Below are 27,466 nucleotides of genomic sequence, written 5' to 3'. Positions count from 1 at the left end.
GGATGAAGCAATTTGAATAATTTAAAAAACATTCGATCCGTATTGATAAGGAGACGTGCTGATTAGTTTTTGGCAAAGGCAGGTCTAGCTGTTCCGAAGACATGGGGCAAAGAGTGCCAAAAACGTTAACTCCGTTTTTAAGAGTCCGATTTGAATAATTCAAAAAACATTTTACTTGTATTAACAAGATCAAGAACTGATCAAATTTTCATGAAGGCAGGTCTAGCGGTTTCGGAGATCTAGTAGAAACAGTGAAAAAAATGCCATCTGGCGGTCAAAAATGATCATTAGACATATGCACATCAAATTATCAGATGTTTTATAGAGATTTTAACAATAAGTATAAATTTTGATTCCATTCCTATGGGTTCCGTACTAATGCTTATCCGTTAGACGGCGGCGCGGCGCTTACGCGCTTCGTTATTTTGTCTCTATGCAGTTAAAGCAGTACGATTGCTTTGAAAAAAAGTTCAGAATTTCCAAATAATTTCAAAATACACTTTTCTTCAAAAAGTCTTTTTTTCAAAAAAAGTAAATATTTGTCTAAAATTTATAGTTTCTCAAAATCTAATTTTTCAGAGAAATTTTTTTTCAAAAATATTGATCTTTAAAAAAAAATTGGTACGGGAAGTTCCAGCAATTTGCCTTAAGGCACGAGAATGCGTCCCACTAGTTTCTTATTTTATTTAATTTTTGGTACGGTAAGTCAGCAATTTCAGTTAACCACACGTTAACATTACAATCTTGCTTTTGTGCATAAACCCTAAAATAAAATGTTATCAAATCACCAAGACAGCGCATCGAATCATTCTAAAATAGAACAAAACTGTGCTAAATCTTCCTTTTTTATAGTAGATATATTTCTAAAATGCCTTTAACCCCACCGTGCAGTAAGGGCGTTTTGTGGGCGACAAGTCGTCGTGTGATGTAACGCTACCGGGAGTTAATTAGTTCGGATGGTAACAAGATTAATCCATGATACATTAGTCTAGCACGTATGTGACTGCGATTTCTCTAATGACGGAATAGTTACACAGCGCAAGCAATTATATATGGCACACGGCTCGTGGCTCGAGAGATGCATGTCGCAGACGGGCCGGCTCGAGTTGCTACTAGAAATGGATTTTATCAAGTGCATGCGATGATTGATAATCAGCAAATAGGGTTAAGATGCATAATTGCCGGAGATACAATCGGATATAACAAGAGATTTAGGAGCATATTCAGTAAGATTACACATGCTAGCCAATTGAACAATGGATTTGTTGTGGTGCATGGCATCGTGCCTTAAGGCAAATCGCTGGGTCTCCTCGTACCATAAATTAACATTTTTTGGAAAATTTTGATTTTGTTTCTGAAAATTCTGACCAATTCAATTTGATTTATTCATACAGTATGAAATGTCCTGTAAGGAACATCATTATAAATCTCGGTACGAAACCCCCAAAAAATGGAAACAAAACTTGTTTTCATTAATAAAATCTGTATAAATTATCTGATAGTTTGATGTGCATATGTCTAATGATAGTTTTTGACCCCCAATTGCAATTTCTAACTTCCCGTAGGGTAAGTTATAGTAACCGCAAAAAAATCGAAAAATTTGCATATCTTCACGTTTTGAAGGTTTCTGAACATGTTGGCATACCTTAAAAGAATGCATGTATGTGTGTATGTATGTTTGGGTACAATTTTTCGTCCATGATTTCGGGCGCACAAACCAACTGATTTGAATGATTAAACTAGTGGGGGGCATGGCATCGTGCCCTAAGGCAAATTGCTGGAACTTCCCGTACCAAAAATTATTTTTTTAAAAACGATTAACATTTTTGAAAAAAAATTACTTCGAAAAAATTAGATTTTTGAGAAACTATAAATTTGACAAAAAATTACTTTTTTTGGAAAACAAAAATTTTTTTTGAAAAAAAAATGTTTTCTATATTTTGACATATTTTGGAAATTCTGAACTTTTTTTCAAAGCAATCGTACTGCTTGAACTGCATAGGGACGAAATGTCAAAGCGCGTAAGTGCCGCGCCGCCCTCTAACGGATAAGCGTTGGTACGGAACCCATAGAAATGTGAAAAAAATTATACTTATTATTAAAATCTCTATAAAATATCTGATAATTTGATGTGCATATGTCTAATGATCATTTTTGACCGCCAAATGGCATTTTTTTTTACTTTTTTCATTGGATATCCGAAACCGCTAGATCTGCCTTCATGAAAATTTCATCAATTCTTCATCTTGTGAATGCTTTTTGAAATATTAAAATCGGACGCTCTGTTCTCTTAAAAACTGAGTTACCATTTTTGGCACTTTTTTCCCGTATCTTTGGAACGGCTACACTTGCGTTCGCCAAAAACTAATCAGCACGTCTCCTTATCAATACGAATCGAATGATTTTTGAATTATTCAAATCGGTTGATCGGCGTTCCCAAAATCGTCGACTAAAATTTGTATCCGCACACACATACACACACCCACACACACACATACATCCATTTATATGCCAAAATATTCAGAAACCTTTGAAACATAAAGATATATAAAAATTTTCATTTTCGATTTTTTTGCGATTACTATAACTTGCCCTACGGGAAATTAAAAAACATTCGATTCCTATTGACGAGAAGACGTGCTGATTAGTTTTTGGCAAAGGCAGGTCCAGTCGTTTTGTAGATACGGAGCAAAGAGTGCTGGAAATAGAAATGGAGTTTTTGAGAAACGGAGTATACGATTTGAATGATCTAAAAAACTTTCAATTTGTAATGATTGAGAGAAGAGGTGATTAGTTTTTGGCAAAGACAGGTTCAGCCATTTCGAAGATACAGAGCTAAATGTGCAAAAAATGGCTGTTTTTAAGAGAACAAAGCATACGATTTGAATGATTCAAAATACATTTTACATGTATTGAAATAAAATGAATAATTGACAAAATTTTTGATAAAGCAGGTCTAGCGGTTTCGGAGATATAGAGGAAAAAATAAAAACAATGCGGTCAAAAATGATTATTAGACATATGCAGTGCAGTCAAATTGGCCGTCGTTTTCCTTACTAATGGTTTTACTCCATCAATAATTTCGAATGTTTTTTTTTCGAGTGCTTCTTACTATCGATAATTAACGAATAAGATCAAAATGCATGAATGGCGGAAATGTAATCGGATCATAGTAGCACTATTATGTAGGATAAATCTAAAGCTTATAAAATATATTTAGCACAATTCATGCGTAGACAATAATGCCTCTTTGCGATGCAAGATTTTGAAATCATGGTGCTCATTCAGAGAATGCATAATTAATTTCGTGTACAAGGACCATCTTCAAAATCATATCCTAAAATCATATATAAACTAATCATTATTAATTATATCAATATCAACTTCTGCTAAGAGTATATAAAATTTAATAATTTTCACTTGAATGATTTATAAATTTAAATTAACAATTTTCACTGAATAAATAATAGGCATAAGTTGTGTCATTAAGTGACTGATAATTATCAAATAGAGCCGAAACTTCAGAAAAATTAATAACTCATTGTGAGATCTAAATTTAAAGATAATTGGAAACAATTCGTTTATGTTACAACTTGTTTCCGAATCGTACATGCAAAGCAAAATTGTTGTATATGACAGTATACAGACAGTTTTTTAAAGAATCAATTGTATTTTAACACAAGCAAAAACACAGCTATTTATGTACCCCATGTATATGGTAGAATGGAATAGATTACAAAATTTAGAAAAATAGTAAAAACCATATTATTATAATGATGAATTATTTAAAAATTACAATGAAATCATACTAAACATAGTGTTATCATAAATTTTCATTTTCTTGTTCAATGTTTACGCCTTTGCCAGTGTAAAGGTTCAGTGGATTCTTTTTACCCCAGCTACATGTAAGATGTTATAGAAGTTATATAAAAACATATATTGAATCTAACTTAAAATCAACAATACATGTTATAAAAATAATTAAATAACATCTACTTAATAATTAAATAGAGGTCTCGTAAATTAGGCAACAGTGCTTACAATCAAAAAAACTAAAAACAAAAGAAAATATTTTCGTTATAGATTTTCAAACATTGCCGTTTATCTCCTGATAGCGACGTTGCTCGATTTGACGCGATGGCTCATTATATCTTTCTCCTTCTACTTTCAAATATTGTTGTTAAAAAGTTCCTAAACTTTTAAATTCATAACTTTCAAAAGTTTCAACAGTATTATTAACAGGCATCTATCAAGATATTATGTTATCTACATATAAATTATGTTTCTAAAAAAATTAATCGACTTACACTTGTTTCGAGTCCCAGTTTGACCACACACTTAAAAAAATCCCACACTTCGAAAAACCACACACTTTGTATATAAGACTTGAATAACAGTGAAATAGGTAAAAAATATTTATATAAATTTAAAAAGAATTAATTAAAAATAAAATATTTAACTTCCCGTAGGGCAAGTTATAGTAATCGCAAAAAAATCGAAAATGAGAATTTTTGCATTTCTTGACGTTTCAAAGGTTTCTGAATATTTTGGCATACCTTAGAACTACCTTAAAAAAAATGGATGTATGTGTGTGTGTATGTATGTATGTGCGGATACAAATTTTCGTCGACGATTTCGGGAACACCGATCAACCGATTTGAATAATTCAAAGAACATTCGAATCGTGTCGATAAGGAAACGTGCTGATTAGTTTTTGGCGAAGGCAGGTCTAGCCGTTCCGAAGATACGGGGCAAAAAGTACCAAAAACGGTAACTCAGTTTTTAAGAGAACGGAGCGTCCGATTTTAATAATTCAAAAAACATTTTACTTATATTGACAAGGTGAAGAACCGATCAAATTTTCATAAAGGCAGGTCTAGCGGTTTCGGAGATCTAATAAAAAAAGTAAAAAAAAATGACATTTGGCGGTCAAAAATGATCATTAGACATATGCACATCAAATTATCAGATATTTTATAGAGATTTTAACAATAAGTATAAATTTGGTTTACATTCCTATGGGTTCCGTACCAATGTTTACGCGTTAGACGGCGATGCGGCGCTTACGCGCTTTGATATTTCGTCTTTATGCAGTTAAAGCAGTACGATTCTAAAATGTTAATTGTTTTTAAAAAAATAATAATTTTTGGTACGGGAAGTTCCAGCAATTTGCCTCAAGGCACGATGCCTTAATTGCCTTAAGACAGAATTCCACTTACAGCTAGTTTAATAATCATTTGGTCAAGTTATTAACTTCCTGTAGGGTAAGTTATAGCAATCGCAAAAAATTTGATTTTTTTATATATTTCACGTTTGAAAGGTTTCTGAGTATTTTCACATACCTCAGAAAAAATGGATGTATGTGTGTGGGTACGAATACAAATTTGAATTGAAATAATTCAAAAAGCATTCGAATTATATTGATAAGGAGACGTGCTGATTAGTTTTTGGCAAAGGTCTAGCCGTTTCGGAGATACGGGGCAAAAAGACCAAAAATGGTAATTAAGTTGTTCAAAAAACATTTTATTTGTATTGAATAAATGAAAAATGAATGAATTTTTAGAAAGTCAGGTTTAGCAGTTTAAAAGATTCTATAAAAATGTGAAAAAAATGCTATTTGACGGGTAAAAATGATCTTTAGACATATGCACATCAAATTATCAGATATTTTATAGAGATTTTAATAATAATAAGGGTTCCGTACCAATGTTTAACCTTTAGACTGCAACGCAACGCTTACGCGCTTCGATAGTTTAAATCTCTAAAACACTTACGCAGTGCGATTGCTTTGAAAAGAAGTTTAATATTTTCAAAATTTTCAACAAATCAAAAAAAGTCAATCATTTCAAAAAAGACATTTTTTGTCAAAAATTACAAAATTTCAAAGTTTTAAAAAAGTTTAAACCTTTTAGATTAAGTCAACAATTTGCCCTAAGGCACGATGCCATGCACTACGTTTTTCAATTATTCAATTTTTGCGTTCTGTTTTATGTAGGGAGTAAATAGTGTAAATGAACGAACACTATTTGAATACTCAAAACTACGGTGTATATGCACTATTTTTTAAGTTTTAAAATATATTACAATACGTTTCATTGTGAAGATTCAGAATGATTATTTGCTAATTATCAACGCCATTAATTAATAGATGTTCGATCGTATTCAGTTTTAATCAGTCGGAATGCAATATATCACACCAGTCCGATTGTATTTGATGTCTCATAGTTGTCAGTTGAATTTTGATGTGAACTGTTTGTGCTTTACATAGCGTCGGTGTTCTATGGCGCATCGTCATTAAACGGCTTTGCATACTTGATAGTGTTTCACGCCCTGTGCTCCAACCAGAAAATCAAATTCGAGATGAAAACAATTCCTATTAAAAACACATTGTGACATTACAAAAATTAATTACTGCAACAAAGAGGTCGTTAACTCCAAAGACTATATTTAATTAAAAAAGGGTTCACCAGTATTATCTTCACCAGAATTTTTAACGATACTATTTCAAAGTAGAAGGCAAAAGATATGCCATCTTATGAGATATTTTATTTAGTTTATGATATCTGAATTTAATATCTAAGTTAGAGAGACTTACTGGCAGTACGGTTTTGCCAGGGTACGGTAGTGACAATCGTCATAAAAGCTAAGCTATACTGATTTTGAGATAGGGTCCAAAAGGAGAAGAATGAATTACGATTGTTCGAACAAGTTACGATTATTGGTTTTAGTCAGTGCCTTACAATAACATGATCCGCACTCCGCGTTGATTTTGAAGAGTCAATAGTGAATTTTTGAAGTAAAGCTTCTTTAGGCGCGACTAGGGTGTAAATCCGTACAAATGCAACGAAAGTGCGTTACGGCAGAGTCGAGTGCCAATGATTCATCATTCGCTCTCGATGATATCATTTCTATACGGATCGATTGTGATTAGTCGTCAAGTATGTGAATAGTGATCTGTCGTTTTATGTGTACCGGCATCAACATTGTATACGTACCGATATCAACAAGGAAATCGGCATAGGTGAATAAACATCTTAAAGTTTTTAGGCAAGACAGATATTACAGCTGTTCAAGGAATGAGATTATCTCGCCAGCGAAAAAGTAAAAAAATACAAGCAGTCAATGAATGTACGTTAATTTTAATTACATGAAGTTGTTCAAACACAATTACATGATAAGTGAATTTGCAAAAACAATTTTTGTTTAGGCGTTGTTTAAATGCATGCATGAATGGCGGAAGTGTCATCGGATCATAGCAGAACTATTATGTAGGATAAATCTAAAGCTTATAAAATATATTTAGCACAATTCATGCGTAGACAATAATGCCTCTTTGCGATGCAAGATTAGAAAACGTGGTGCTCATTCAGAGAATGCAAAATTAATTTCGTGTACAAGGACCATCGTCAAAATCATTACCTAATATCATATATAAACTAATCATTATTAATTGGTAAGAGTATATAAAATTTATTAATTTTCACTAAGTAAAGCATAAATTTAAATTAATAATTTTCACTGAATAAATCATAAGTATTAATTGTGTCATTAATTGAGTGATAATGATCAAATAGAGCCTAACATCGGAAAGGTTATTAACTCATTTTGAGATCTAAATTTGAAGATAACCGCTGAATATATGCGATAATTTTTTTATTTATCTGGAAGTATTTCGTCTAACGAGTTACTTGTTTTCGAATCGTACTCGTAAAGCAAAATTGTTGTATATGACAGTATACAGGATTTTAAAAAATCAACTGTACTTGAACAAAGACACAGGTGCAAACAATAAAAATATGGTTCATTTTGTCCCTTGACATAATTGTTTAACATAATCTACTGTGTGAACGAATATTATAGAATTTATTAATCAGCAATTACTTTATTTCTCTAATAAAGTTTCATTTCTAAATGCTAATTACAATGACAAACCGATCATGTCATATTTGAAGTATAAATATTATACATATTTTTAATTACTTTGTACAGTAGCAAATAAGTTTTACTTCAATCGCGTGTGATCCTTACGCGCACTCTTTTTTATGTTCAAATTTTTTCATGTTCAGTTGTTCATTTGGTTTTTCACAGAATAATTTCTAAATTTTATATTGAAATTTTGTGGCCTACTCTATTTCATTATTTTAGACGCTTCTCAGGCCTTTGACTGGTTTTGAATTCAGGATATTTTTGTAAAACCAAATAAATATTTTCTAAATTATTTTAAAAGAGGGTAGGGTGGGGATTAAAAGTCCAATTTTTTTGCAGTGATCATACTGCAAAAGCGCATATCCAATAACAAACTCTTGAACTGGTTTCAGTAAAATTCTCATTTTTAAAATACGATTTTAAGCTAATTAGATAAAATTAACCAGGGGGGGTAGCATATTCAATATCTTATTTTTAGATTTAATAAGATTTTACGAAATAACAGCTACGTTTTTTAATGCGAAATATAAATTACATAGACACATTTTTTCACCAATATTACGCTATATATAGCCGTGTCCGAATACTTAGTTAAAAACATTTATCAGCAGGATTAGAATAACTATTAATTCAATTACCAGATCGGTTGTTTATATGATGCAAAGGTATTATTAAACCTTCGCTACAGATGTCGTCCCTGGACGACTGTTTGCCTTTGCTTCAAGCGTTTATCACTATGAGTGTTGAAGTATTGAGAATTCTTGTCTTTTATTGTAATTTCTAGTTCTAGAAGCGTAATTTTGACAATTTTGAAAACATTTTTATTGATAATGATAGAAATATTTAAACATATATTTTTGTGCCTTTACATTCAGTAAAGGAAATGAGTGGCATGCTGTTCCCGTATAGCAGTGATACTCCTGTGGAAAGAAAGCACTCCCGTAGCGAAAGTGTGAATTTGAAAAATGTAAAAATTATGATAAAATTTAAGAATAAGAAAAGGTATATTATGCAGATACAGAAAGGCATATTATTATCCAAAATATTGGTATTTAGTATCGATATGTTAGATGTGAATTTTTAGATGACATTTTTTGCTAGAAATAGCTGCATAGCTACTAGATCGTTGACATATGAACAAATAATGCTTCTAGACACTCACATAAATTGTTGAAGACGTTTTCATTAGAGAGTAACATGGAATATTAATTATCGCTCACAATATAAACTGTTTTATTTTCTTTTCGTGCTTTTATACGCTGCTATTAATATCTGTTCGTCGACTCCATAACTTTTAAATATTACCAAATTCTCACTCCTCATAAAAGATTGTTTATTAAGATATATCGCTCGGCTTACTTCACCGCCTCGTGTGTTTGTATGTGCCTGTGTGAGATTTCATTCAGGATTTTAACGGAGTCGCAAGTGCTCGCCGTAGTTAAACTTTTGGCATTTCTGATTTATTTACCCCGGTGTATATTAAAGAAAAGTTTTTTGCGGCAACCACCTCTGCTACTTTGCGCTGCTTTGCTGACTTTTACTGCGTGAGAAACTGGAGTTATTAAACTCCATCCACACGTACATTTTTCAAAGATTTTCATTTGTTAGAACATAACACGAGCTAAAAGCTGGATTATGAGAGCGTTCTGGAATGTAGACTTCTGCTGCAGGACAGCGTATTTTATTAAAAAAATAAATAATTTTGCTCTGATGCGAATAGTGCTTAATTCTTTAAAATCATTCTTGGGCAATTACTTACTAAATATTTTTTATTGCTAAGTATTGTGTATAGAATCGCAGTAAAGTAATGATAGCATTCATCAAATATGCTAAATGAATAAAAAAATCTTATCGTACACCGAGTAACAAAATTTATCCAGATGATAATTTGCTGGACAAAGTTGAAAATCATAGCACACATAAAATCACTATTTTACATATTTTGTTAATTGAAACACTCTTTTAATAGCATTTAAAACACATTGAGTACATATGGGAGGCTGGGTATGGTTGTACCACTTTTTTTATGAAGCGTAAGCGTGGTACAAAGGCCCAATTTGATCTTGCGCTGTTATTTTGTGAAAACCAAACAAATCACAACAAATAACACATATAAAACAAACAGCTATCTGATTATATTCAGTAAAACTCCCAATTCATCATTGTAAATGTCTTTTTTTATTTTTGGTCCCTGGTCCCTTTTACCCTATAGAAGGGTTAAAATGGGGCAGCCAGGGGCCAACAGGCTCAATGTCTTATTTTTAATTTTAATGCGATTTTAGTTCAATTATACCTTTTATATATGTTTTTACAGATGTTATATAAAAAAAAACTATTGAATTTAATTTAAAATCAGCATTGCATCTTGTAAAACAATTAAATAACGTATTCTTCAAAAATATATTCGGATCTCGTAAACTAAACAACAATGATTACGATCAAAAAACCTTACAATGAAAGGAAATACTTTTATTATGGATTTTTAAACATTGCCGTTTATCTCCCGATATCAACGTCGGAAGAATCTACGTGATGGCTGGTTATACATTTTTTCCCTCTACTTTCAAACATTGTTTTTGAAAAATTCTTCACTTATTCTTTACTGAATATTAGTAGATATTGTAGATATTAAGTACCGCTCTAGCCTATATTAGTATGGTACTATAAACTAAAATAATTGAAATATCTAAACTATATTTTAAAAACCCTTTATATTGGAAGCCACAAAATAATAAATGCGGTAGGTACTTGCTCTTAGCAATAATGCATGTTCGTAAATTACAGGTAATATTTAAGCAAATTTTTAGAACTAAGGGCTATTATGCTAAGAATATGCAAAGTAGCCAGAAAAGAAATTTTCATATCAACATTGAGGTCTATATAAAATAACATCGTAAAATAACACAACGTGTGTTAGAAGAATACATTATACTGCTTCACAATAAATAATCGTGTTTCTGTTATGATACAGCATCTTACATACTTTTTCCATTCGCCCCAATAACCAGACCGCCGAAGCGAAGACATATTACCATATGCCTTCCTAAGTCAGGAATTCTCAAACAATTGCTTTTTTAAAACCGACAGGAAACGACAAAATATATCAATGACAACATATACTCATAAAAACTACAAACTGCGTGCTCTTAATTAATATACTTAATAATGAAAAAGATAATTGAAGGCTGAGTACGGTCGTGCCACTTTTTTATCAGAAATAATTTTGTTAGTTTATCAGTTAGGCGAGAGAAAAGTAAATTAAATGGTAATTTGAACATTTGAATACGTGAAAATACTGAAATACAGTCATAAAATTCCACAATCGTCTTCAACCCCAGAACGATTGAAACAGACATAAATATAGATAGAAAAATATCTATAAACACCAAGATGGTTTATAACGACTTTTATTATCAGAAATATGTAACGCAACACAAAACATTATCACAAAGCTTTTGAATATAATACAGCAATAAATAACAAAACCAATTTTTCTAACAAGGTTAACTAGAGATAAACTGAACTATGCGACCACTTCTTATAATTAATAAGTCACTATCTCTAGTGCTATTATAAATTTCTTTTATGAAATCAGTCAAAAATGTTAACTAATCAGTAAATGTTAATTATCAGTTAACTAATGAGTCAAAATGTCACGGTAACTAAGAATCAATTTACTGAGATCTAGTCAGAATCACCATTATAATTGTGACAATTGTGATAGTGAAGTGACTATCACCTACGCATTTGACGTGAAACAAGAAATCGCATGTTGCTTGGCACTTGATCCATTTTACGCTACACCTATTTTCAGAATACGAGATTCCACTAACCATACAGAATCTTTAACTAATGCTCAACTTACTGCAAAGTAACGAACAAAGTGATCTTGCCCCTTTGGACCCTATCTCAAAATTAGTATAATTTAGCTGCTATAACGAATGTCACTACCGTACCCTGAAACAATCGTACCCAGTATTCCCTACTCGAAAAGTATACTTTTGAATACAATTTACATATCAAGCTTTTTTTTAATTTAGATTTGTTGAATGACGACACATATCAAGTGTCAAAACGTCTAAATAAAGAATCAATTTATCAATTGAATTATTTTTTAACTTGCTATTATATATCAAATATGTTGGAACGATGAACGTTGGAACAATATAAATATACGTAATAAATATATAATGAATATACGTATATATTACTTTTTATGTTTAGTAGGAATATTTAATTTTTGAAAATAACTACAAATAAAAAAATAGGTTGAGGTTATCCTCTACTTTTAGTAACAAGTTGGAATGATACTAAAATAGTGATAGATTTACTACATAAGAAATGAGATTTCTTACAGTATATTTAATCAGAATTTAGAAAAATCAAATTTTATTTAGAATGTCATTATATTTAAAAATCGCATGGTTTAAGTAGGTATCTGTACCTTCACGTGTACAGTGTAAAAATATATTTCAATACGGGTATTGAAACCTTACTTTTTATATTTGTTTTTGCGAAAAAAAATCTCTAAAAATTATCAATATTCTCCTCCTACGATTGCACATGTATTTATTTAAATTTGTAAAATTTATTAACATGTTGAGACATAAAATTCATAATCATTCATAATTTAATAATACAAATAAATAATTAAATTACTTACTCTAAAGAAGTTCCACGTTGACCCATGATATAATGTACCATATTGGACTTCAGTCTGGGACGCCAAATCTTCCGGTGAGTTAATAGGCGCCACCATTCGTTCGACTGTTAAAAACGCGGCCAAATTGGCAGTATACGAACTTATCAGAATCAGAGTGAAAAACCACCAAACACTGCCAACGATACGACCTAGAAATGACAAAAAACACCAATTGTTTATTTTTATATTTAAAAATAGTGAATAATAGGTAGAATGAATTGATGACTTCTTTAATTTTTGCCCAATTTTTATTCTAAGGTGTTTAGTTGACAATATAAAGATATTTATGATAAATGTAAGACAAATTAATGTGACAGAACTTTTTGGCTACAAATATTCGATAATTTATCCAAATATGAATTATTAGAAATAAATAAGAAAATAATCATTCGAAACCATCATTCAACAACTATTTTTGACCTGTGCATAATCTAATATCTAGACTATTTAATTATATATTGAGTATGCAAAATATTTATTTTGGCAATTATTTTTGGTATGTTATTACTTGCATAATTTTATTTAAAAAATTTAACCGATTAGATTCTAACATAAGTTAGAGTAATATATTATAAGAAAAATGTATAAAATGTTTAATGATGATAGGATTATTTTTGTGTACTAACAAATAATTATTTAATAATAGTGTAAATAAATAATGTGGTCCAGACTCGTATGATTTCTATTTTTTCTTACAATTTTGACAAAAGTTTCGTCCTGCTAAAAGAAAATCACTTCCACATATTTTTAATAATATCTCGGCAAAATAGTGAGATTTGAAGTTTAAAATTTATATATCTGATTTTTTGAAAGACATTGAAAATGACATATAGATTGATTAAATAGTTGTGCTCGTGGGGTCGATTTTGAATAGTAAGGCACCCACACTCTATAATTGTGCGTCTCTTTTTTAAAAAGATATAAGATATTAATCAAGCAATTCAAATACTATAATAATGTAAAAGTGTCTTAGAAGATCACAGGTTACTCTGCAGGTTTACTGTTCGATTACAAAATGTCGCAATTCTATATTAATGGACGGATTCTGCCGCACGACAGATCAATGTTATGGCAAGGCCATGCTACGCTTCAACTTGCATACATTATGCTACTGAATTATAGTAAATATAAATATAATAAATATAATAAACTGAATTACACTGTCAAAATGTCAAGTATTTGCTGTGCAATCAGTCGTTTTACACATAAACTGCAACGTCACTTGTATGTTATGAAGCTGGTTCAGAAATACCCTGTTCTAAGATCGTTTTTTTTTGACAATTTGTGCGGTTTCTAGGTTAGGTTTTCTCTCTGACAACCTGAGAAAAATGCCTGACTGCACAGCAACCATATGGCTTAGACATTATTCAGAACAATTTAGTATGAAAAGTTCTACATAACCTAGCCTTGCATAACATTGGTCTGTTGTGCGGCAGAATCGGTCCATAAAGCTTCTAATAACAACCCAGGCAATTGCATAATTCGGAATTCTAAACCTGAGATAAATTAACAAAATCGTAGCAAATTTTAGGCTTCAAACGATCTTTAGATCTAACGTTAGCTAACAATCTTACTTAGCAACTTTGACCATACATGAATTAAATTCTTGTACATCGCATGTGCAACTTCAGATCCAATCAGATCTTACTTAGCAAGTCATATAAGTTGTTCGAATTTAGATCACAAGTCGTCTTCACAGAAAAATATCAATTTACCTGATATGGATCTTGGTGATATGTCGCATCCTTGTTGCATGAATGCTCCGAGGGAGAACCAGAGCGAGTTCAATATGCTGAAGTCGTTGGCCATAGAATGTTGAACGCCTTGCGATGACGGCAGTGGCTCGTGCGTGTCCCCTGCCAAGTGCAGCAGACGCCACTCGTATGGTGAGAACCGCGACACCATAAATAGAACAATACTGACGCCGATGTAACTGAATATCACGCAAACCTGAGGAAAGAAGGGTAAAGAAAAATTTAAAATGAGGTACAATATAAGCCCTTTAGTCCGGCATCCAACTAACCGATAGTCCGGCACTTTTTTGAAAATTTAGTTTTTTTCAAAAATGTGCAGTTATAGCAAATAAAAATGCTCGAGAGCTATTAGAACGTATTCGGGGTGGCTTGGATTAATTTGAAGGACTCGCTATTATTAACTTCCCGTAGGGCAAGTTATAGTAATCGCAAAAAAATCGAAAATGAAAATTTTTGCATTTCTCGACGTTTCAAAGGTTTCTGAATATTTTGGCATACCTTAGAAAAATTGGATGTTTGTGAGTGTGTGTGTGTGTGTGTGCGTGTGTGTATGTATGTGCGGATACAAATTTTCGTCGACGATTTCGGGAACACCGATCAACCGATTTGAATAATTCAAAAAACATTCGATTCGTATTGATAAGGAGACGTGCTGATTAGTTTTTGGCGAAGTCAGGTATAGCCGTTCCGAAGATACGCGGCAAAAAGTGCCGAAAACGGTAACTCAGTTTTTAAGAGAACGGAGCGTCCGATTTTAATAATTCAAAAAACATTTTACTTGTATTGACAAGGTGAAGAACAGATCAAATTTTCATAAAGGCAGGTTTCGGAGATCTAATGAAAAAAGTAAAAAAAAATGCCATTTGGCGGTCAAAAATGATCATTAGACATATGCACATCAAATTATCAGATATTTTATGAAGATTTTAACAATAAGTATAATTTTACTACGTTAATTTTTTTAAAAGATTTCGAATGTATGTTTTTTTCTAATGAATCTAAATTAACTTTATAGTTTGTACTTCCTACTCATTTTGTAGTTTGATTCTTATTCTAATTGTTTTTATAATTACCGTCCAATAGTCCGAAATTTTTGATACGAAATTTTCAATACATAAATGAAAATCTGAGAGGACCATCAAGTAACTAAAAAGAAAAGCTTTCAGAAAATCTGTATTTTTCTAGACCATTTCGACAGACAGTTTTATCATCATTAGTCAGTATCTATAATTTCTAAAACAAATATAGAATACATTGATAACAGAAAAATCGACACGAGACGTTACATCTGTAAGATATTCTGAATTAATTAAAAACTATAGTTGTAATTTTTGTCTTAGAACTAAAACCATTTGATGCATCCGTCGATGTAATGTCTGTTTAATGATGATTGATAATAATAATAATAATAATAATAATAATAATAATAATAATAATAATAATATATATATATATATATATATATATACATATATATATCTTGAGGATTTTTTGTTCGACGTTGAAAATGCATATTGAAATGAATAAAACAGCCAATGCGTCGAATGTAAAGAATTTTTATTTTATTTTTTATACGTTTCGAGACTAGATGTGTCTCATCATTCAATGAATTCTTTACATTCGACGCATTGGCTGTTTTATTCATTTCAATATATATATATATATATATATATATATATATATATATATATATATTAGATAGGTCCTGGATTTCTCAGTGGTTAATTAATCTCAGTCAAAACTTTCAAATACTCCCATATCATTTTTCTACGAGTGCTTTCGACAAAAAATAATTGATATGGATTTATATATCAATATTGCAGAAAAACCTGATAATAGAACATATCTAGTTCCGAAACGTCGTAAATAAATTTCTACAAAAAACTAATTGTTTTTTATTAATTGGATTAATTGTTCGGAAAAGAAACATATATCAAGTTGTTGAAAAATCCGGACCTGTCTAATATATATAATATATATCTTAACATGGGTAAAATTTCATATGTTTTTTAAAATTTCATTAATTCAACGTCTCCAAAAGTAACTCAAAATTTTAGGAATAAAACGTATGTATTTGCTTATTTTGCTCATAAATGAAAAATTTACAACAACGTCTTGATATATTTTATAAAACACGTATTTACTCAGGAATAAGATCCAAGAAACTTTGGTTGTAGTGCGGACTATCTTAAAGTTAAAATTAGGAGTTATATATATAAATAAATAAATAAATATATATATATATATATATATATATATTAAAAAGTTTAGTAATCGTGCATAACATCAATAAAAAATATGAATTTCTTTCAACACTTTATTTTACATCCATACGTTTCGGCTATAATTCTATTTCTAGCCTTCATTTAGTGGAAACTAAAAATATAATTAAAAAGTAAAACAATTGAATTGGAGTGAAAAGAAAAAAAAGTACAACGACTACCAATATTTTTACCAAAACCAAAGCGCCTTTTAACATAGAACGACTTGGAAATCTCGTCTATCAAATAAATTGTCTGAACTATAATTTAATTTACATAGAAGAAACAAACCAGAACTTAATTAAACGTTTACAACAACACAAAAATAATTTAATAAAATCCCATACAATTTAAAACTATGCTTGCGGACCACATTACTACTTTATAACATAATGTAGACTTTTCTAACCCGACTGTACTACAATTCGAACAAAATTTATTTAAGGGGTTAGGGGTACTTGGAGGCACAAAAAAATGAGAATTTTCAATTTTTTTTTTGTTATTAAACGATGTTTTTTTTACAAAAATATTAATACGGTATTATTCTACAATGTTTTGACTTGAAGTAACAAAAATTTCAGAAAAAATAATTTAATATTCTCAAAGTTATAGCTGTTTTTGTTGACCCTGTTTCAAAAAACGGTCCTGGCGGTGACCATCATAACTCCTTAGAGATCCATCCAAAATTAATCAAATAAAAAAAATAGTTTTATAAATAGATAATCTTGGGCCTGATCAAAGGTTTTATTTTTTTTGCAAAAATTAACAAAATGGCAGCATCAGAAAAAAAAATCTAGATTTTTGGGTAAAAAATCAACAGTTAATTGGTGTTAAAAAATTTAAATTTTTGAAAATATAAAAATCCTTCGATCAGGCTCGAGTTTATTGTGTATTGTAAAAGCTGTATAAATTTCATTAAAATTTTCAGTGTTCACCGGTTCAAAAAACATAGTTTTGAGAAAATCGCGTTTAAAGTTTCACATTGGATTTACGTACAGAAATTCGAATTATTGAATTACTTAAACCGAGTCATCTATTTCTGGGCCATATAATAGTTCATCAGTAATTGTGCAAGTTTAATAGTTCATCAGTAATTGTGCAAGTTTCCAAAATTTCCATTTGCTGTTGCCTACGAAGCATTCTGTCCTCCCGAATGTTCTCGTTGGCACGCTGATCTGCCACTTTCACACGTGCAGCATCCAATTTTTCAGCATACCAACGGAAATTATACCCACAATTAGGTCCTAGGGTATCCATAATCAATAATAATGATTATGTATATATACATAATCATTATTATTGATTATGGATACCCTAGGACCTAATCGTGCATATATGCATTCAGCAATTTGTACGATAGTAGAACTAGTATTCACGGTTTTTAGGCATATTTTTTACACTAGTTGGTTGAAGCTTTTAATTTTTTCTGATTATGGATTCAATTTTGAACTACACATCTTGAAAGTAAATTCTCATTGCTGAGATTGTCGTAAATCGGTTTAAAAGCTTTTAAAACATCAGGAGGTGAGAGAGAATAATCTTGAGTATCAGTATCGAGCTCTCCAATTGCGTCAACGCGCTGGTAAGAGTCCAATAACTCAAAAAGTAATCGGCGGATCAATTCGAAATTTTCAGAGAACATTTTCAAGATATTACACTTAATGAAAATGCAAAAAATCGATTTTTCAAAAATTTTAAGTAGCCCTAACCCCTGAAACGAAGTATTATAGGAGGATCTTTTTTGACTATTTATAACAATAGGACAATAAATAAGCGAAATGAACTTAACACGCTGTGCGACTCAAATCTCTTTTATTTAGATAGAATTTCCAAATTTCTCACATAACAATAAAAATGTCGCGCAAAGGATTTGCAAGTCGTTCCACACATGTGTAGAATCTTGGTAAGAATATTTAAAAAAAATCTTTTCTCCATTATGACTTCAACCAGTTTACGAACAACACATATATCTATCTATTTGTGATTTTTTAAGTTAGCATTTTGTGAAATATTGTTTAATTATAAGTTTAATATTTATATTACATAGTTTCATTAGAATTTTCTAATTTAACACTAAAATTAACTGATTGTAAGTACGTTTTCCTCTTTATTTTTTTGCTTTTCACTCCAATTCAATTGTTTTAGATTTTAACTTTATTTTTAGTTTTCACTGAATGAAAGGTAGGATTATAGCCAAAACGTATGGATGAAAAATAAATGTTTGAAAGAAATTGCACATATAAAATATATTATATATGTATATATATATATATATATATATATATATATATATATATTAAATATAATTTCTATGTCACAGAAGCCTTACCCAAATTTCTTTAGAAAGCGGATTAAGGAAACTAAAGACTCCTGGTTTCTGCTTGACTGGTTTTTTGATCATGATGGATATGCCCAACGACATGAACGGTTTGCTGAAGTCAATCACACGTTCCCTCTCCGACGTAATGGTCATTGAAGCTATTGCCATATCTGCTTCCTAGAATATCAAAAATATACAAAATTAATTGAAATGTATTTAGGATATTCCGAACTCATAACTAATAAAATATGACCATCAGTTTCTTTATGGTAATGATGCTACGAGGTCTTTACAGTAATGGCGCTCGTTTTTTTCCAAACCAACACTCAATTAAGTATGGAAAAATACTTTTGTAACGGCCAAACAAATGTAAAGTTAGCGTATAAATATAATAACTTATTGCAAAATAAATATTTTTTAAATCATGTAAAAAATTATTATGTAAATCAAACCGTTGGTAAATAACCGTTTTAACTCTCTCTGGGTTAAAAAGCAAAAATATCTTTCAAACAACCAAATAATTGTATAACTCTCGAGAAATTACCTCTATATGGCATTTTTAGAATATATTACAGCATTGTTATTCAACCGTATTTCAACGCCCACCGGGTTAAAAAAAACGGAATTATACTCCTAACAACGAATATATAACTTCTTTAAAAATATTGTTGAGCTTCTTCATCATACATTTAAAATTTTTGATATTTTTATTTTTCTATCTCAATAATAATATAATTGATATTATGGAAATTACTCTATAAATAATCCAGTAATTGTAAAACTCTTGTTGAAATATTATAAATCTCACTAATTGCATCATCAAGTAATAATAACAGAAGTGTTTTAGCTTCTTGAAAACGAATTAATGCACAAAACAATAGTGATTCTCATTATAATATTAATAATGATAATTGGGTAAGGTATTAGCATTCTCTATGAAAATAATGCGATATTATCTAGTATCTACTGCAATTATATCAAGAGAAAATGTTCCAACTTTTAATTTGTTTTCTTTAGTTCAATTATGATTAATTTGTTTTTTTTATTGTTTGAACAGCAATTAGAACTCTTATATGTTCTATAAGCTGTTTGTTTGTTAAGGACTTATGACTATTTATGTATTTCATAGAGGCAATCCATCGATTTACCATTCTCTTATGTGTGGGATATTTTTAATATTAGCTCTTACATCTAATAGTTAGCATATAATTGGATGTTGCAGCTATGTCCACGAAAGACGATTTCCACTTGGAATTATATTGTGATCTATAACCCCAAGTGGTAATTTTACATCAAAGCTGCCTGATGTCGGGCTACGGCGGTAGCGGGAATCGAACCAGCGAACCCGGGACTAGTTGCTGCTAGCCCACGCTCTAACCAATATTGCACCGCTGGCCTAATTATGATTAATATAATCACTGTATTTTTTTTTATTAAAGTAGGTATTTTTACGATTTTCAAAAATGTGTTTTCGGTATGAGAACTTAGTCACCTTAGTCCAAAGTACTACTAAAAACTATATTAAATTCAGTTTGAGATCAACTTTTCATTAGTTATTAGTCACCAAGTCTAACATAATTATCAAAATAGTACTTATTATATAATAATAATCTGAAAACGAATATGCTTATAAAGTAATCGAGGGTATTAATAATGGAAATGGAACTATTTATAAACGGTATACACTGGCCACGTGGTGTTTGGCAATTGCAACTTTTAAATTTAAAGTTAAAATGTCAGATTAATTGTATTTATCAAAAGAATCTATAAAATGATTTATATTAAACCGATACGAATGAGAAATTTTGCATAAGTAGGGGACATTGGGTAGGGTTGTGCCAGGTTACGGTAGTGACAGTAGTCATAACAGCTAAACTACACTGATTTCAAGAGAGGGTCTAAAGAAAGAAAGATGAAGTATGTTTGTTCGAACAAGTTCTTATTATTGGATTGAGTCAGCGCTCTACACTAACGTTATCTGTAAAAGAAGAAAGATGAAATTTAGAAGAAGTTCCCATTATTGCATTAAGTAAGGGCCCTACATTGACACGAGCTGTAGATCATATTGCTTTCAAAGAGTCAAAAGTAAGTTTTTTTGTTCGATTTCTTTTAATAATAACTGTTACTTAGATACAGATAAATCAATTTGTTTGTTATTTAGCTGTAAGTTAAACATTAGTAGTTAATAACTAGTTATTAGTTTTTGCGTAGATATTTTAGCTCAGTCATAACGATGATTTATTTTCAAAAGCGTTCGCTGGGTACTGTTGTGACATGTATTTATTGTCCTTTTGGGGTGAAGATTTGGGTGAAAGAAAAATGTAACTTAACTAAGATAAAATATCAAATAGAAAGGAAAAGAAACATTTAATACAAGAAAATGAAGATTTTATAAAGATTTCTTGTTTATTGTTTAATTTTGTTTTCATATAATGTTATTTCTTTATGAAAATTTTTTGTTTAAATGATTATGTTGTTTTGTTAACCATTTTGGTGTTTATAGCTATAGTTTTTTAACCTATTTTTATGACTTTTGCAGCTCGCCCTTTTTTGTAAGATTTGAGAGCTGAGTTTCTCTATTTCCACGTAGACTTATACATGATAAACACGTAAATTATTATTTAATTTTTCTTTTTCCCAGCTAACTCGTAAATTAATAAAATTATCAAATAAAAACTTGCCAAGAGTGGCACAACCGTACCCTATCTATTCTGTTACTTAAGATAATCGAAGATCTTCGAAATTATAAATTAAAATCAATGACATAACTTGAACAAATGCTTACATATAAATATGCTTAAACGATTATCATACATAACCAAACAATTTTCTTTGAAGGCACAAGATGTAATTTATCATATAAAATATAAGTAGTTTCACGTCTTGAGCAACCTTACCCTAGAACTATAATTCAGAATCTGAAAAATTAAAATAACTAAAATTTGGAGAAAATATTACCGAACATATTGATTACAGTTATGAATTATATATATTATCATATTTTTATAGATTCTGATGCGTTATAGTATTAGTAATAGACTGAATAAAATGCTTATATGAGACAGAATTTACTAAAAGGTAACTGATGATCATAATATAATAATAGTGTCTTTGATACGCAATATTAATGCGAGTCAGTTGCCGAGTATTCGACTGCGGGAATCCATATATCTGGTAGGTTTTCCGCACGCGCTATTTGATCTAAAGAATGGCTGAGAAAGGTACACGGAGAATAATTCTATAAGCTACATGAAGCATTATAAACTGAAATGAGATTAGGCAGGGTAGGATATCTACGTTATTTACTGCGATCGAAATGTACTCCACGAAACCCATGATGAAATATAGCCAGGATCTTTGTTTCAATGCTATGTCATTTTTGTTCGAACTTAATTGATTTAGGATAGAGTTTCGGGAAAAAATTCCTGATATTAAATTCGATTTTTATATAATATGTTGGACCAAAAGCCTTTATGGTCATTATTGATCAATTTATTTCTTATATACTTGTTTGTTATTTTTTTAAACCCATATTAACTGAAGACCATTTTGCGTAGATTATGTTAAGGTAAACCGTGGTTTAATGGTCCACCAACAATATCTTAAAAATAAATGAAGTTAAAATTTTAACTACAATATTTGAAATTAGAGGGAAAAACATGTATAACCATCACCACAAATCAATCAATCTACATCGCAATGAAGAGATAAACTGCTAAGTTTGAAAATCTATAACAAAAAAAAATGTTTTTTTGTTAATTTTTCTGATTGTAAACTTTACGAAATTCTAATATAATTTTTAACAACTCTAAATTGTTTTATAAAGTGTAATTTTAATTTGAAGTGTGCTTCAACAGATATTTTATTTATAACTTCTATAACAGTTTACATACTTGTGGACTAAAAAGGACCAACTGAGTCTTTACCTTGGCAAAATCGTCAACAATAAAAAAAATAGTAGATAAAAAGGTAAATACAGTTAAAAAAGCAATTATACGAGATATATATTAATAACTATTTCAATTCTGCAGATATATATTTCTGACGACTACCAGATCAAGGTTATATGCAGTGTTATTTTTGTGTCCATAAAATTTGTCTCTTGCATAGGTAGAATATTGCAGATATTGTTTCGTTTAAATTTCTTAAAGATTAAACACGACATATTTTGTATCTGTTGCCCTCGGGCTGTCTCGTTTTACCCCGCCTATGGTTAACTCCATGACAATTTGTGATATATATATATATATATATATATATATATGCGTGTGTTTATTGATATTCATAACCTTATAATAATTTATATCAATTCATTTCATTTATTCACTTCCGTGCCTGAGCATTTTGGCAGAAAATGGAAACTCAGTTTTTGTGAGAACCGGGCATCTGATTAGAACGATTCAAAAATATTCGTAGGTTCGTATAGACGGGGAGACGTACTGATTAGTTTTTTGCAAAGGCAGTTCCAGCCGTTTCAGAGGTACGGAGCAAAAAGTGCAAAAATAAAAGTTATATTGAGAATGAATCATCTACTTTAGAAAACATTTTGCTTGTGTTGACAATGAGAAGAATTTATTCGGATTCAAATTTTAATTTAGGCTTTCATCATGGTACGGGAAGTTCCAGTAATTTGCCTTAAGGCACGACGCCATGCACCACTAGTTTTAACTAAGTTTGTACAAGTGATTCATTTAACGATAACACTTCAGGATTACTTTTCAATACTGTATGGTTTATTGTTGGAAAATTTATTATTATTTTCGAAGTCATTCTAAATCATTTGAGAGGAGTATTAGAAATAAAGTGTATGTGTATGTGTATGTGACCAAAATTTAGCCTTTTATCGATATTTTCTCAAAAAGGTGTACCAAATTCAAAAATTTTTATCCATTTGCTGAAACTCAATAAGGCTTCACGTTGATTAGTTTTCATTATAATCTGCTAAATTAAATATGTGCAAAATATTAGAAGTCCATAAAAATTCTTTAAAAATTGGAATAATGGGCTGCGCGCTTGAGATATATAATACCGTGTATGATTGGAAATCGCATTAATTAGTTTTTAAGAAAAAATAATATTTTTATTTTAGAAATAAATAAATAAAAGTCATATTAGTATAATTCAAAATTTCACGATAAGTATATTAATTACACCTATCAAAACTTACATATATATATATATATATATATATACGAGTATATATATATATATATATATATATATATATATATGTGTGTGTGTGTGTGTAAAGTCAAAATAAAATGCGGTTTCTATAACTGTACATAAATTTATCAAACATTTTATTTGCATCAAACGTTTAAAAATTACGAAATATGTTATAAATAAATCTATAATTGAGTTATCAGTTTACGATCAAAATTGCTGCACTGAAAATAACATGATTGAGTTATCAATTTTTATACCCTGGACGATCAGTAGAATGATCGTCGGTTTCACATATAAATATTTTTATGGCATTTTAAATATATCTGACCAATAAAATAAATAAAATAAATACCAATAAAAATAAAATTATAAACTGTTATGAATCGTTTCCATGTCGAATATTTGAAGTCTATCAACACATAAAACATTTTTGTTATGATTTTCACGAAAGCAACGAGGTGTCATATATAATGTTCAATAAAATATTATAACGCGTTATAAAATTACATATTATATATAAACGTTATATCATGTTGTATATACTATAATATGATATAATATATATATATATATATATATATATACCATGACCATGATATATATCGTCAAAACAAGAAATCGGCTTAAATTTTTTTTTCAACGGTTAATTACAAGAAAACGGCTCGTTAGATTTTTACCTAAAACTAATCAGTATTTTTTGCAACTAATATCTTTCGAACAGTTTTTGATTTTTTAAAATCGATTCGGTAGTATGAGCTTATATGTGGACGAAAAGTTTAACACTTTTTTTCCAAATTACAAAAAAACGACTCGGCAGATCGTCGAACAAACGATAAACCTCATTGAGATACATCAAATGGTTTTCAAATTTCTGAAATCGGTTAACGCGTTTTTGAGCAAACGTCAATGAAAGGTCTAATTTTGACAAATGCCAAAAAAACGATACCGATTTTTGCAAACTTTTAGAATTTTAATAATTAAACGACTTGTCGTAGGGCCGTAATATTTTAGTATGATCGATCGACTATGATATCTACTGTAAAAAATCATAGGAATCGTCGAACAAAAATTTCTAACACTTTATTACAAAAAAACTGTCCGGCCGATCTTTACCAAAAACTAATCAGCACGATTCCCAACCAATATCTTTAGAACGGATTTTGAATTTTCAAAATTGATTCAGAATAGCGGGCTAAAACGCGGATAAAAATTTTTCACTTTTCTGCTATTTATAAAGAAACGGCTTGGCAGATCGTCGCGCAAAATTGATAAACGCTAGTCCTTATCGAGATACATCGAATGGCTTTTAAACTTTTGAAATCGGTCAGTCGTTTTTGAGAAAACGTCGATTTACTTCAAATGTCGAGAAAACATGTTAGCGAATCGGATTTTTTATGAAAACATAAACTTCTCCTTCGGGAAGTTAATATAAAAAAAATCTTTCTCCAAAACCAATCGTTTTGTCAACATAAGCAGAAAGTTTTTTTAATCATTCAAATCGGATGCTTAGTTATCTCAAAAACTGCCATTTATTGCATTTTTAGCTCCGTATCTCCAAAACGGCTGGACCCGCCTTTGTCAAAAACAACTTACCACTTCTCCTCATTACGAATTGAATATTTTTTGGATTACTCAAATCGTACGCTTTGTTCTCTCAAAAACTGTAATTTTTTTCATTTTTAGCTCCGTATCTCTAAAACGGCTAGATGTGCCTTTGTCAAATACTAATCACCACTTAACCCTATCATTATGAATTGAATGTATTTTTGAATGATTAGAATCGGTTGATTCGTGCCCACAAAAACGTGGACGGAAAATTGTATTCATATATACACACATACATATCAACTTTTTCTACGGTATGCCAAAATTTTCAAAAACCTTCAAAACGCAAAGATATGCGAAAATATTAATTTTCGATTATGGGACGATTACTATAACTTACCCTACACGAAGGTAAAAATGCTATTCTTGTTATAACAATTTTAAAATCACCAGAAGCGCATCGTTCTTTCTATTAATTCTATTATTTCTATTAAGCTCGTGTAATCCGTTGAGGAATGGAACTAGACAAGAGCTAATATAGAATTAATATAGTAATAACCATAATAAATGCAATAATCGCAACCGGCTTGCAGTGCAGAACTGCTACGTTTACTATCTAATTGTATGTTCTGCGACAATCGCACGAGAAAGAACAAATTAGGATAAACGTTCTAGGGCTGAACCGTCGCCGTAGAAAACGGCGTTGGAGCAATACGCGGCCAACGTTAATGGTGCAAATGTGACTCTGCTTTGTCGTCATCTTTGCAAAATGGCGCTTAAGTGCAAAAACAAGACCTGCTAATTGAATTACAAAAGCTCTAGGTTTTATTTAGAGAAAAAAATGAACGTGATATTTAAAAATAGTTGAAGAAGTTTGCTTGCGTGTAGGTACTGCTTGTGTCTCAGGAGTTCGGCTAAGACGGAAACTCGCGTTTTGAAATTAAAGTGTAGGGTAACGCGGGGCTTGAAGATCCACGGGTAAAAAGATCCTTCGCCGATATCTCAAAATCAAGTAAAGTTAGGAATTTTTGAAATAATTTTTTTTTAGGCGCGACTAGTGTGTATATCCGTACAAATGCAACGGAAGTGTGTTACGGCCAAGTCGAGTGCCAATGATTCGTCATTCGCTCTCGATGATATTATTTCTATATGGGTCGATTGTGATTAGTCGTCGTGTATGTGAATAGAGATCTGTCGTTGTATGTGTGACGGCATCAACGTTGTATGCGTACCGATATCAACAAGCAAATCGGCATAGATAAATAAACATTTCAAAGATACATCGTAGTACAAATCTTGATTTAATGAAAAATGCCTGAATCAGAAGAATATTTTACCCTGTTCCTTGAAAACAATAAATCAAATTAAACATTTGTGCACTAAAAGTAGGTTTATTGTTTAGAAATTATTTCTATATTATCGTAGTTTCTATAAATCTTTGAAGTTATTGAAGTAGAAAATATTTTTTAGGCAAGACAGATTTTACAGCTGTTCAAAGAATGACATTATATCACCAGTCAAAAAGTGAAATAATACAAGCAGTCAATGAATGTATGTTAATTTTAATTACATGAAGTTCTTCAAACACAATTACATGATGATGAAGTTGCAAAAACATTATTTGTTTAGGCGTTGTTTAACATAATCCACTGTGTGAACGATTATTATAGAATTTATTAATCATCAATTATTCATTTCTCTAATGAAGATTCATTTCTAAATGCTAATTATAATGACAAACCGATCATGTCAAATTTGAAGTATGACTTTAAATACATTATTGTTTTTAAAT

At 30.4% G+C, this 27,466-nt stretch overlaps 1 protein-coding gene across 1 annotated transcript in view; it reads right to left on the bottom strand.

Annotated features, from left to right (window-relative positions):
* Window positions 1–27,466, bottom strand: part of LOC113378426 (glutamate receptor 1-like) — a 263,910-nt gene that overhangs the window by 35,837 nt on the left and 200,607 nt on the right. The window contains exons 9-11 of the mRNA XM_026618953.1: window positions 18,973–19,140; window positions 14,344–14,578; window positions 12,590–12,777 (exon numbers count right to left, since the gene is read on the bottom strand). Of these exons, the coding sequence (XP_026474738.1) occupies window positions 12,590–12,777; window positions 14,344–14,578; window positions 18,973–19,140 (591 nt within the window). The remainder of the gene's footprint in view (window positions 1–12,589; window positions 12,778–14,343; window positions 14,579–18,972; window positions 19,141–27,466) is intronic.

The sequence above is a fragment of the Ctenocephalides felis genome, unplaced genomic scaffold, assembly GCF_003426905.1.
Source record: "Ctenocephalides felis isolate EL2017-DRISC unplaced genomic scaffold, ASM342690v1 CF-g0.4_SCAFFOLD_01886, whole genome shotgun sequence".
NCBI lineage: Eukaryota > Metazoa > Arthropoda > Insecta > Siphonaptera > Pulicidae > Ctenocephalides > Ctenocephalides felis.
The sequence above is the reverse complement of the archived record's forward strand: the minus strand, read 5'-3'. Positions and strand labels throughout refer to the sequence as shown.